Source organism: Colletotrichum paranaense, assembly GCF_030867605.1.
Source record: "Colletotrichum paranaense strain IMI 384185 chromosome Unknown Scaffold_17.1, whole genome shotgun sequence".
Lineage (NCBI taxonomy): Eukaryota > Fungi > Ascomycota > Sordariomycetes > Glomerellales > Glomerellaceae > Colletotrichum > Colletotrichum paranaense.
The window spans coordinates 52,813-65,818 of record NW_026848975.1 but is presented as its reverse complement, the minus strand read 5'-3'; the positions used below and the strand labels follow the sequence as shown (position 1 = coordinate 65,818).

Here is a 13,006-nt window from a genome sequence, read left to right as displayed (position 1 = left end):
TGAAGTCGTTGGTGTTTCTTGAGAAGATCGCTCCGTGAGAACCTTTTCTGGCAAATCATACAACGGTGAGGTAGGTTTCCCTGGTCTATGCATTACAACAGTCAGGACTCAAGCGTCACCAGCTCCTTCGTGCTCGTTCATGAATGACCTACGCGTCTTTTGATGACGTTTCAAGTTCTCTATGCGAGTGAAAGATCGAGAACAGACCCCACAAGTGTGGCTAGTCTGTTCAACCTCGTTTGGTGAACCCATCGACTCTATTGGGCAATCTGGGGAAGCTCCTGCGCCCCAAGTCTCTGTGGAGTTGCCGAGATGTGTGAGTGATTCCGCGGGTGGACGGAGACGTGAAGCAAATTGGCGTTGAGGTGGACGTAGCGCCCCTTTTATGAGCTTCGTCCACCTTTCCCCCACACATCCGGGTGGACGCTGATCCGAAACAAGCCTAGTGTTAGACACGCTCGGATTTCCCGAAACGGGTCTTACTTAGATGCCTATCCACACTTACTAGGCATGCCATTCAAAACCTGGGTAACTGCACGTCACTTGGCTTCAAGGCCGAATCTCATGCCAATCCAGCAATTCTTATTCATCATATCTTGCTTCTCTTGCAATTCAAATGGATCCCTCAAAGGCCATCCTGTCGGAGCCAACCCGGCTAGTTACAACCTCGAATGGTGCTTGGCGCGACGCTGAGTCAGGGGTCGTTACTCTTACAAATGGCGAACTATCAGGATCTTCGAAACAGGCATCAATAACTTTTGACTTTGGCCGGTGCATTGGCGGAATTCCTACATTCTTGGTTGATCGTGCGAGTGGCGAGGGTCCCATCAGCGCGAGAATCTTTTATAGCGAAACTCATGAAGGAATCGAATGCGAAACAGGTAGAGATATTCTCCTTTAACCGTTATTGTGTCTCAACTAACACAATTTCGAGGCGATGGCCCCTACTTTTTCTTTTCCAATGCTATGGACTGTTATCGCAATGTTTCAATGACTGTAGCGCCCTCGGAATCGCAGCAAACTATCAAACCAAGACTCGCACAACGATCCCAGAGGTACTTGAAAGTTGTTCTCATCACTTCCAATGCCACTCTTGTAATCAGCAAATTCGGTTTCGAGTCAATCAGGCCAACAATACGACCCAAGGCTTCTTTCAGTTGTTCAGACGAGATTCTCAACCGCATTTGGAATGACGGTGTCAACACGCTAGAAATGTGCACTGTGGTCAAAGGCGAGACGGCCCCAGCATGGGACATCACCGACCAAGGGACCAGGGTTCTTGGTCAGCATTGGGCTCCTTGCCGCCAAGGCACGCGATGGGGCGACAAGGAAGTTTCGTTCCAGGTTCTTGTTGAAGAGCTAGGTGCGAGTTGGGGTGTCCACATGGTTGCCAATGGAGTCATCTTCTGCCTGGACGTTATCCAGGAAGAGCTTCGTGCCTTTGAGGGGATGTCACATGTATCAGCCGTATTCCCAGTCAAGTCCTTTGGCAGCTGGTCTACTCACGGAATTGTGAAGCAAGGCGAATGGATCAAGGTTCTTACCATTACGAGCGGCAACCGGATCACCGTCATCATCAACGAGAGAGAAGTTGCAACAATCACAGACGTACAGATCCGACCCCTTCTTGGAGGTTCGGGAATCAACACTGGCTCTGTAGCTTTCGGAGGTCCTGAGGGTTGGCTTGCTCTCTATCGCAACTTGGATGTCAGAGACGCGAACGGGGATTGTCTCTACCAGAATGACTTGTTATTCGGCAACAAGGAGAGGACGCTGGCAGACTTCCAAGTTGGGACGAATGCTGTATCATGCATGGTAGATGGTGCAAAGAGAGATCGAGCAACATTTGGAGGAGATCTCTTTGTTTCAGGTCGAGGCGTTGCATATTCCGGTATGGATAGTGGGGCTGTTGCAGGAAGCATCGAGCTTCTTGCTAGCCATCAGACTGAGGCAGGATACCTTGGAAATTTATGTCCTATCCAGGCCCCTATCCACGCAGGGACCGAGCCTCCTCCAACTTACGCATTCTACTCTATGACTTACGCCCTGTTGTTGGTTGTCGCCATCAAGGACTATTGGTTGAGTTCTGGAGACCATGAAGCTCTTCGGCGTTATCTTCCGGCAGCGGAGAAGTTGCTCGAGTACGCCGAATCCCAGGAGAAGCCATCGGGACTGATCGAAGTTTCACCTGACATGTCAAGTAAGATAAGAATCTGTCTCTCGGCTGCATGGTGTATTGGCTAATCCTCCGTAGTGCATTGGTATCCGCTTGGAGGACCTGTTTTTGGAGCTTCTGGTACAACGAATTTGGCATATTACGACGCCCTGAACGCTGTGAAGACTATGACCACCGACGATCAACGAAAGTCCCAATTATCTGAGAAGCTCGAGACTCTGAGAAAGAGCATTCTGACCAATCTATGGAACTCTGAAAAGGGTTGCATCCGTATGGGGTCCGCGTTGCCAGAGGAAGGAATCTGTCAGGACACGAATGGCTATGCCGTTGCACTTGATGTTGCTGAAGACAGCGATCTTTGTGCATCTCACCTCTCCGGACCTCCAGGATGGTTGCCTGCAGCTTTCAAGGGTCTTCAACATTGGGACCGTACAGGAGTTGTGAGTCCCTACGCAACAGGATTTGCCGTAGAGGCACTATTTTCACGCCAAAAGGGTCGTGAAGCAATCCAACTGATTGAAAATGTGTGGGGTCCAATGGCGGACACGTCAAGTCCAAATTACTCGGGAGGACATTGGGAAGCGATGACAGTTGAGGGGAAGCCCTTCGGACATGACACCTCACTTATGCATGCTTGGTCCTGTTGGCCAGTGTTTCTCCTGCCGCAGTATGTGGTTGGCGTGAAGCCGCTACAACCGGGTTGGAGTAAAGTACAGCTTGCGCCAGTGTTGTCCGGTCTTAAGACTGCTCACTATCGTACCGAACTTTTGCAAGGCGTGCTTGAGGTTGAGGTCAGCGTCGATGAGACTGCTGGGGTGATACTCATCCAGGCAACTCTCCCTGTTGGAACAACGGCAGAGATTGTGGCCCCTGCTGGGTACTCAAGCGAGAGTACTGAGGGCCTTGAAGGCCCCGTTGACAAAGCGAATATTACCCTTCGTCGCGTATGAGTTCTTCAGAGATGAATTGGAAAATCAGGAGAATAAAAGATATTTGAGGTGATCACAATCTCGCTGTGTCTTTCATCGACGTAACCACATGGTCCGTTTGCGCTTTGTATCGAGAGACGAATAACTGAATTGGTGGCGGGGTGATTTTTTAAGCGTGATTTCTCTTCTATAAGCTGTTGAAAGCCTCTTCGAGTGCCTTTCTAACACCTACTTTCTCCCACCTCTTTCCTTCCCTTTCAATAAGAAGTAAAAAAGAAAAATGAAGTACACTCGCTCTGAATCCTATATATGGCGATGAAATACGCCTGTTTCTAGCACTCAGCGGGCGTGAGACGCTTATCTAGCCTCTGAGATGGCATTTGACTGCTGCTTCACATCTGCTTTGGTTGTTTATTCCGCGTTCGACACGCCAGAACCATACGATGAGCCACTTTCTTGGACAATCTGAAGCCGAGCCCGGCCCAAGTCCACATTCATACTCATACGTCTCTGCGTTCGATTACCATTCTGCTATTTTATGGCAGTAGACCTGTCTAGGTCTCCTCTAAGGAATTAGTCTCTGATTGCCTCAATGTTACCCATCATAGCCTCGCTTTTATAGAACCAAATTTCAACTCCATTTAGTGTCCCATTCGCATTCATGTGCAATACACGCTAACTCAAATTCTTGTTCTATCCAAAGATGTTGCATCGCACTGTTGATAGTCCACAGCTGCATTATCTTTGGGAGCATTTGAACCGCTTTCTTGAAGCTGCTGTCCACCAACCTCATTCCATTTTGAATGAATCACCAGAGCGGCAAGTACTAGTGAATTTCGGAATCGCTCTATGGCTAGGTATCACACGATCGGACAGAGTGAAATGAGTCGCAGCACTTCAAACACCAGTGGCATCTTTTATCGACGCGATGAATTCACTGAGGCGATCAAGGTCTGCTTGATAAAGACTATCAATAACATGACAACAACCTAGTTTATTTATTACTTGCATTTGTTTCTGAGGTCTCTTTTTCCAAGTTTTCTGTATCAGAGATGAGAGTCTTGAGTCTAAACTGGTGATCTCCGTTCTTCGTCTCGTTGCCGGACTGGATGCGGACTGTGGAGCATTTCGTCAGTCTTTCCCTGACATCAGGCAGCTTCCAACTGTAATACGAGGTATGCTAAGGAGGTCCCTGGATGACTATCCGCAATTGCTGGCCTGGTAACGGTTGTTCGCTACTCCGGATGATTTCACGCCCGACCCAGGCGGAGCGAAAGCCTCCTGTTCACGAATGGGTCGCTCCGGAAGAGATATTTCTTGAGTACATGGTATTTTCGGCCCCGAATAACCGGCTGTACTAGTTTTCATTCGCGTCGTTGGACAGCACATGTGGAAAAGCCACTCCAAAATTCACAAAGACGGGCTGGTTCGGGGAAAGAACCGCCTTGGTGACCAGGTTATGGAGGCAACTACATTCCGTGACATCTACGCCAACAGACCGCACACGGCTCTGGTGGCCCTGAGGATCATGGTTTTTCCTGGTGGCATTTTCGAAAAATAATGATAATCAGCGACGCTGCTCATTAGGTATGAGAGTTTCATGATGATTCTTGTGCACCAAGAATGACACTTAATCTTGGCGAAGTCTTCATGCTTGAACAGTCATTGAAAGACATCTCATCGAAAAGGGTTGGGAACATTGTCATCACTATTTCCAACGAGAATAATATCCCTAGAGTTTTGTATCGTTAATTCGCACTGCTGCAGATCATATAATTGGACTACCTATCTAGCTAAGGAATCCCTCCATCCATTGTAACAGCCCCTGACGTCTTTGATCACTCGAGATGATAAAGTGGTTCGAGCTTAGCGTTTCTCTGGAGAAGAACATATCTCCTCACAAACCAAGGTAACCATGTACGGACCTGATATGCAGCATGGCGACGTGTGGGGACTCCAAAGATATAGTCTAGCTCTTCCAGTGTCCGTTGCCTGGTACCAAGAGTGAGTAATTGCTTCTGGCTTTCTGAGCGATATGAAGATGGACCCACTTTGTCTCTGGAATGAGGAAGAAGATGACGATGAAAGCGAGCAGGTTGAGACCGGCATAGAAGCAGAATGCCCCAGTCGGCCCAATCCTGTGTAAAAGCTCTGGGAAGGTTAAAGTGAGGGCACTACCAACCGCATTGTTGACGCAGATCGTGAATGCTGAGCCTATCTCGCGATGAGACAGAGGGAAAGCCTCTGAAAAGTAAATGGATGGGAGAGGGCCCATGCCTGTTCGTGTTTTAGCTTTTCTCATTTTCTTTTTGGATTTGGAATGTAAGTCTGCTGTTTTACTGACCTGGTCCGTACATTGCTGTGAATAGATAGATGAAGAATGCAATGAGTGGTACTCTCGAGCTTGAACCTTGATTGATAAGGAAGCAAAGGCCCGAGGCTAATAGGCACCAAGCCATGTTAGGAAAGGTGATAAGAAGGAGATTCCTTCTACCGAAAGTATCCATCATGTATACCGCCGGGAAGGCGAAGACAAACATGACGAGGCCGAATCCCATAGAGGCGAGGAGACACTGTTGGGCGGAATAGCCAGCTTGCTCAAAGATTGTCGAAGAGTAAAAGGCCATGATGTTAATCCCGCTGAATTGTTGCGAAATTACTATCCAAGATGAGGATATGGTTGCACGGCGGAGGCGGGGAATGACAAGCAGATCGGTCATTCGCCGTAAAAGCGTCTGGCCACCGAACGCGTCCTTTTCTTCAATGACTTGCCTATGGGCATAGTACAAATCTCTGGCAGCCATCATTTCGGTATTCCGAAGGCGACAGAAGGATTTGAAGGACTCTTGGTAGCGACCTTTTTTCATCAACCAACGAGGAGATTCTGGATCTCTGGTCAGACTTTCCAGACAAAGAACTGAAAATCACGACACATACCAGGGCAGAACCAAACAAAGATAAGAACTGGAATAGCAGGAGCAAATGCGGCACCCAACTGGAATCTCCATGCTAAATCGCCGATACGAAACCATATCAAGTTGGAGCAGAAGCCGACGAAGATACCGAACGCGACCCACAGCTGGAAGCTAGTGACGATTCCGCCGCGAATAGCAGCAGGCGCAACCTCGGCCGAGTATACCGGAATTGTTGAAATCTTAACTCCCATTCCTAGGCCCATAAACAGACGGCAAATTAAGAGGCCCCACCAATTCTGCGTAAAAGCCTGGGCAAGAACGGGAAACACACAAAACAGACCGGTCAAAAAGATCGTTCCGCGGCGACCTAGGTAGTTGTTAATAGGGTCGGCAGCCCATGCGCTCAGGAGACCGAACAAGGTTGGGCCGGCGTTGATGACACCAACTAGTGCCTGCCTGTCCACGATACCGAACTCTTGAGGGAAAGAGAGGTTGGCGCCGTTGGCACCCGTGTTATCCCATCCCTGGATAGCAGAGCCGAGTGAGCAGAGGGCGATGCTCCAGTAGAGGTCCCGGGGAAGATGCCATTTGTGGGTGACCTCCCGGCGGAGCACATTTTTGTCGTCCTCAGTCAGTTCTTCGAACGAATCGTACGTCTCTGGGTTTTGAGCTGCGAGAGCGCCGCGATAAAAGACATCCTCTTTTTCGCGGAAGCCATACTCGCGGCAGAATCCAGACACCTGAACGCGAAGATCTGTCTTTGAGACTCCGATGAGTGGATTGCGGATTCTACTGGCCGTGGTTAATTGCTATTTACATAAGATAAATGAGTGAATAACTACTTACTTTGCGTCGATATTGCGGCTGTAGTCTGCATCCGTGTGCTCAACGTGATTGACGTCAAGTTTTGACTTGACGTCCCCCTCGAGGTCGGATACGCGTGACATGGTGGCTGACTTTTTGAATCAAAGGGAGAATTCGTCTCTGAGGAGAAGAATAAAGTAAATCCACTCGGGAGATGATAGTAGAGTATCACGATGGAGGCTCCTTTATAACTTGATTCACATCAACCCATCCCATCCTGGTTGCTCCTCCCCCAGTTCCGGCATCGTCCCCCATGGGATCAGATGAAATATTACCGGGTCCTCGTCACTAACGCCGGACGTCTCAGTCTCATCGGCTGTTGAACGGCTGGGGGGATCCTTCGGACCTGCTCCCGTGACCAAAACACGCTGCAGCAAACCTCCCTGTGCAGCAGGGCATTTCATGGTGGTTGTTTGTTCAGGATGGGGTAAATGCGGGGCTGCCCTGTGTGTGCCCAAGAACTCTAGAGTTTAGGTAGCATGCTAAGACACGCTAGTTTCTCTGGCCTGTGCAGGGCGATGTGTATGGAAAGTTGTTGGTCTTGAACCTTGATATTAGGCTGTTGGGGAGGCGGCCGCGTAGCCTCGACTAATGAAGGTCTTTCGCCCGACTGGAAGACTCGGGGTTCTTGGGGACAATGGTATTAGAGTAGGTAGTAATTAATGAGTGTGGCATCTGATGTTCCAAAACTAGTACAAGTTCGCAGCATCATAGTCTGACCTCAGGGCATCCCCATCAACGGTGAAGACACAACATTGACGACGTCGTCTATACCAGTGTCAAAGTAGAAGTGGGGTCGCCAGCACCCAGGGAAATGGTCCCTAGCACAGTCGTATCATGTTAGTTTTACCCCAGAGTATCCTCTTCGCCTCCTCCCACCCCAATCATCGATGTGAACAGACGATGAACAAGGGTAAAAGCCCCCACGGTGCGGGGTCAACAGCGCCCTGCGTGTTGCCTTACATTGACCTGCGTGTGGCATCCTGGGGGCTCAAAAGGATGTTCGCATGATTGGCCCTACGGTGTTCGGAATGGGACCACCGATAAGTCTAGTGATGACTGCGAAGATGCCGCCACACGCAGGGCATGAGACAGTTATTCTAGAGACAGCAATGCCGGAATGTTTGAGTTGAGTTATTTGCTATTAAAGAAACATTTCCCATGGGTTCAAAAACGTGAAATAAGGATCGAATAACTGAGAACGCCAGGAAATACAACGTCACGACCTCGATTACCAGCAAAATTTACCTCTGATCCGCAATCATGGGCAGCCAGGGCGCAATCACATGGCTTGACAAGCTTGAGGAACAGAGTAAGCGAAAACTTGCGCCTGGATCAACGTTACAGAAGCCTGGACACTCATCAACGTAACACAGTAAACGTCGATGTCGATTGGATGGATCCTGAGTACATCAAGAGCATGCCCATTGTCCCCCACGACCAAACAAGCAACCAGCTCTGGGTTGATATCCAGCTTGGCCATGAATCGAACAGGCATCTTTTCCTCGAGACTGCAAAGGAATTGAAGAATGAAGGGTGGCTCGCCATCTACACTCGCATGGTATCACTACATCAATTCCTCGTGCCCTATGATGGTAGGCTGACATCGAATCCTCAGGCCGTTCTCATGTGCAAAAAGAACATCAACTCTATCCGCGGTCGAGTCCTTTTGCAAACCCTCCCCTCCAACGCATACAAGACACAGGAAACCCTCGATCATGCACGCCTTTATGATCGTGAATTCGCCAAAGCCGGCATCGGGCGCGATCGATACTGCATCAAAATACCATCGACTGGACCAGCTTTGAACGCTGCAAAGATCTTGTCCTCAGAAGGGATTCCCACCCTAGGGACAGCGCTGTTCAGCTTGCCTCAAGCTATTGCTTGCAGCCAGGCCGGCATGTTGTACATCAGCCCGTATTACAATGGTCGGGTTAGCCCAACCACTTTATTTGGCGTTATTTACTGATTTCTGTCGCAGAGGTGCGGGCCCACGATGAACCGGATGTCCTCTGGCCGAATGTCAAGGACCCAGCGACGCAACACCCTATGTCGGCACGAATCATCCAGATCATCGAGACATACAAGCGGCTGTACAAAGAGACCGGCAAAGAACAGCCACTCGTCAAGAACGCCAGGTAAGTGTATATGAAACTGTTCTTGTTCCAAGCATCGCTAAGTTATTCATTCTAGCTTCATCTCAGCCAAAGAGGCTATGGCGGCAGGGGAAATGGGATGTCATTCTGCAACCATCTCCCACACCGTCCTTGACCAACTAGCCACGCTCCCTTACGATGGTAGCAAACAGCCAGGCGAAGGTGTGCCGAAGCCTGTTCACGTCTACAAAGACATCGGTCCGACCCCTGAGCGGCTGAAGAAGCTCGCCACCATCGACCCTCTGGCAGCGGCCGAGTGGGACGGAAACCTGGCCCGTACTGACGTTGACTACCTCGCTGATGGCGGTGCTGCGCTGCAGAGGGCTATCGAGGCCGACCCCGTTACGACGACTCGGCTCTCAGATGCGCTGAAGCTCTTCATCGGCGGGGAGAAGAGCAGTCAGGGAAAGATTGAGGAGGTCCTTAAGCAGATTTGAGACGAACGGTATCGTCGGTATGTCCTGGGTACGAATGAGTCGTGAAGTGGCGTTCGTTAGAGTTCATGAGAATCCGGGACATTGAAATAGACTATCCAGGCCAAGAGACCCATTGCTGAGAGTGCTGAAGTAATGGTTCTTCATCTAAGCTGGTTCGAGAAAAAGAGTGAGGCCTGAGCAGAACATTCGGTAGCTCGATGGAGTTCCCGTCCGGGGCAGGAAACTGGATCGTGTCCATGTTGAGAAGCAGCGCCTGCTGTGTTGGGTTTACGTCGACGAACATTCGATAGTCGGCTGCTTCTGATGTCGCAACTGGCAGAGAATCCCGTGTGATGGTAGGTGGTATGATCGGGATATCGTCTGGGCTCGCAAGGGGAGGTTCGGGGGGGAACACTGGTAGATGAGTCTGGGTAGTCTGAGGCCAAGATGTGTCGCGCAATAAGTCGTCAAGGTTTGGGACTGGGTTAATATCGTGTGTCCGATCCACCTTTAGAAGCTGCGAGAGATGAGATGCTTCGATCGGGTGGGTTTCAATTGTCATCGCAGCCTGAGCTTGACCGCCACGAGACCCCTTGTCTTCGCTGGAACCATTTCCCTCGCGTATGTGATGGCCTTTTGCTTCGCGACTAAGCATTTCATCCTCGGTTTTCATAAGACCCGCAATATTAGAAATGCTTTTCGGCAGCCGGGAAGTCGCGCCGGCGTTGCCTCTCCAGACATTGATCTCTGCCAACAGCTCATCGCGTTCTCGTAGCAAGGACTCAATATCGCGAAGAGCGTCGACGCATCGGTTTTCCAAGAGCTTGTGGCGGGCAATGCTCTCATTAACGACGACATGCTTCGATAGCCGCTCGGGATCAGTGTCTGCAAGGACTGGCAGCTGGCCGGCGAGTTCCTGTGGAATGGATTATTAGTCTGGTTACAAAGTCAACAGCTGCTCCTGGCTCTCCCGTCAATGCTCACGGTCAAGCGTTCCTTGAAGGCTTCGCGGCGACCCCTTTCAAAGATGCGATGGGCGGCGCGGTCATCGGCGGAAAAGTTCCTGACACGTTTTTTGGTGGACTTTTTGCCCGGCGCACTCTCCGGCAGCGGCACAGTCGCTGTTATGCCTTGAGAGACGGATTGGAGCGCGGTCGTATTCATGGGGCAATGTTCTCATTTGAGACGGCTATTCGAGAGTTTTGGTGCCATGCGAGAAGCTCTCGACAAAGCGAACGTCTGACCGAGGATGATAGTGAGCTGGATGGGTGAAGATCAGTCGTTGAATTAAGACGAACGTTGACGAGAGGGGTTTGCGAGGTTGGCGTACACAGTAGGAGTAAGGCTATTGTCCGACAAACGACCGAAGAAAGGAATACCTATTCCCCCCCCCCCCCCCCCGCAGCTGGTCTCAGGATCATGTTGGCTGGGATCCCCGGCTATCATCTGGTAAGCTACGAACCCCGCATAAGCTAGGGACAAGAAGCCAGAACCACAACGGAGGGCCCAGAACTCAGAGGTGTCCATTCTACGGCCAAGTGGGTTGTGCTCCGGGATGGCACCCATTCCATGATTCGGGGGGTTTCTTGAAGCTCCGCACGGCCAATTTCGGCCACGTCCGTCAGCAAACTTGCGCTTTGCAGCCGAGCGGATGTCCAGGCCGGGTGAAGCTTTCCATGGGCATTGGGGGCTCAGGATCGGGCCGCTTTCAGGACGGCCCCGCTTGGCCCAACGACATGGAAAATATGGATGACTCAGAGCAAGTCTCCTCAAAATTCATCAACAGCGAGCTTGGAAATCGATTGATCCAGTTAACTCGAATTCCTAGGTAGAGGTATCGCTTTTGTGTATATCTCATTGAGCTGCTTTGTTACCGTCTTGACCTGATCTTTCCTTTGCATAATTATAATAGCTCAAGCAAGTAATAGTTGATCGACCTAAACCCAGGGCTTTCCCTTTCATTTCATGTGATAAAAGTCAAGTTCCTCTTGCAACGTTGGTCTGAAGTATATGTAACTGTCATTGGACACAAACCTTATCATTCCGGACACGGGGCCCCAGAGAACCTTGTTGGAAAGGTCTGGAAAGTCGAGCCGTCAGAGGCATCCTTATCTTGGTAATTTATGCAATGGAACTGCGAGGTACGAGCACAAACGAAAGGGTTCTATCGAGACTAGGTGAATAATATGTGAGGATGACAGAGTGAGCGTCAAGAGGAAGGTAACATGAAGGAAGTCCCGGAAACTTGAAGCTGAACGGCCAAGGTATAGGTTGGCTAGCGGGTGTTACACAGCATGTCCGCAGAAGTCTATTTTAGATGACATTGCACGCCTGATCATCCAAAGCAATGTCGGCACTTGCCTGGGAAATTTTTGTCATGAGCATCCGATGTTTCCGCCCTGGAGCCGGTCTTAGAGTCGATGATAATTATCGAGTGCTAAGTCAAATGATGGAAAATGGGTGGTGTGCAGTGAGGTATTGACATCGTGTTCTGGAATCCTCGGCCCTGTAGGGCAGCACTTTAACATCTTCTCAGGCACGGGCCAAACGGCGACACTATTGACGTCTTCGTCGGGGCGTCAGTCCCCTTTGGCATGGCTAAATTTGCCATCCAACACGCTGGCTACTCCCCGGCCGGCTACATGTCCGACTCAGCTGGATTGACACGGGCGTATTTCTGTTCCAATACTCCAGAAACGGGAGTTCGGCCGGCAGCTACAGGAACTTCAGCATCATTCCCGTCGTGTGCAATATCATTGCGGAATGCCCCACGCTCGAGGAGCCGCGATCCTTGCAACAGGTCGGTGACGGCGCCAGTGACACGAGTTCCTTGGCTCCTTTAGCACGCCGCTCGTCAACAGCGTACGAATTGAGCTAGCTTCTACGCAGGCGACGTCCCCAGGACGGTATCTGAAGGCTCTTTGCCGACACTAGCGCTGGATTGAACGACAGTTCGGAGCATTCCTTTATCTATCTACATCGATATGCCTGCAGACTGGGCTGAGAAGCGGGTGTTTGTGAACGTTACGCGGCGGAGCAGTCTCGGTCCTAACTAGTTCAAGTGCTCGGCTTTCCAGTGTCACGCCTGAGCAATCAGGGGGGCCATGAAGAATCACGTATTTTTTTAGAAGAAATGTCAACGGATTATACGGCTTCCAGACGCCGGTGCTTTGTGTTGTCATGTTGCGAAGCCTGTTGAGTCGGTCGTGTAGGTCGGGAGGATTGTGCAAGAGCATGTCAACAGCAGCCGCAATGAACCATCGGGTAGCGATGATAATGCGGCCGAAGCGAGACTGTTGACGTGCTTTCTGCTAGGGTTTCACCCTGTCGTTGCGTCGAGAGATATGTTGGTGTCGTCGCCACTTATGCCAGGGTACTTATGGAGAGTGAAGTGATGGGCACGGTCAAGATCACGGTAATGGGCCTTAACCCAAACTATCTGGTGCGTGACGGTCCAGTGAGAGCAAAGGCGCATCTTTGAACGTGACGATCTTCCGTGTTGACTTTGAGCAGTTCTCTGGTGCCAAGGAGGTGAAATTTGTGATGACCG

The 13,006-nt window shown here is 50.4% G+C and overlaps 4 protein-coding genes across 4 annotated transcripts; 2 read left to right on the top strand and 2 right to left on the bottom strand.

The window, feature by feature from the left end:
• Positions 1–616: 616 nt before the first annotated feature.
• On the top strand, positions 617–3,126 carry CPAR01_14820 (uncharacterized protein; the record flags this gene model as incomplete). Its single annotated transcript, XM_060499070.1, has 3 exons — positions 617–881; positions 935–2,200; positions 2,255–3,126. 3 exons carry the CDS (start codon positions 617–619, stop codon positions 3,124–3,126), a joined length of 2,403 nt encoding a protein of 800 aa, XP_060341995.1.
• Positions 3,127–5,074: 1,948 nt separating this feature from the next.
• CPAR01_14819 (uncharacterized protein) lies at positions 5,075–6,967 on the bottom strand (the record flags this gene model as incomplete). Its single annotated transcript, XM_060499069.1, has 4 exons — positions 5,075–5,382; positions 5,450–5,989; positions 6,043–6,809; positions 6,867–6,967. The coding sequence occupies 4 exons, from the start codon at positions 6,965–6,967 to the stop codon at positions 5,075–5,077; spliced, it is 1,716 nt and encodes a 571-aa protein (XP_060341994.1).
• Positions 6,968–8,147: 1,180 nt separating this feature from the next.
• Positions 8,148–9,477, top strand: CPAR01_14818 (transaldolase; the record flags this gene model as incomplete). The annotated part of the gene is made up of 5 exons (XM_060499068.1): positions 8,148–8,196; positions 8,261–8,445; positions 8,503–8,812; positions 8,866–9,022; positions 9,078–9,477. The coding sequence occupies 5 exons, from the start codon at positions 8,148–8,150 to the stop codon at positions 9,475–9,477; spliced, it is 1,101 nt and encodes a 366-aa protein (XP_060341993.1).
• Positions 9,478–9,568: 91 nt separating this feature from the next.
• Positions 9,569–10,620, bottom strand: CPAR01_14817 (uncharacterized protein; the record flags this gene model as incomplete). The annotated part of the gene is made up of 2 exons (XM_060499067.1): positions 9,569–10,372; positions 10,441–10,620. 2 exons carry the CDS (start codon positions 10,618–10,620, stop codon positions 9,569–9,571), a joined length of 984 nt encoding a protein of 327 aa, XP_060341992.1.
• Between the last annotated feature and the right edge of the window lie 2,386 nt (positions 10,621–13,006).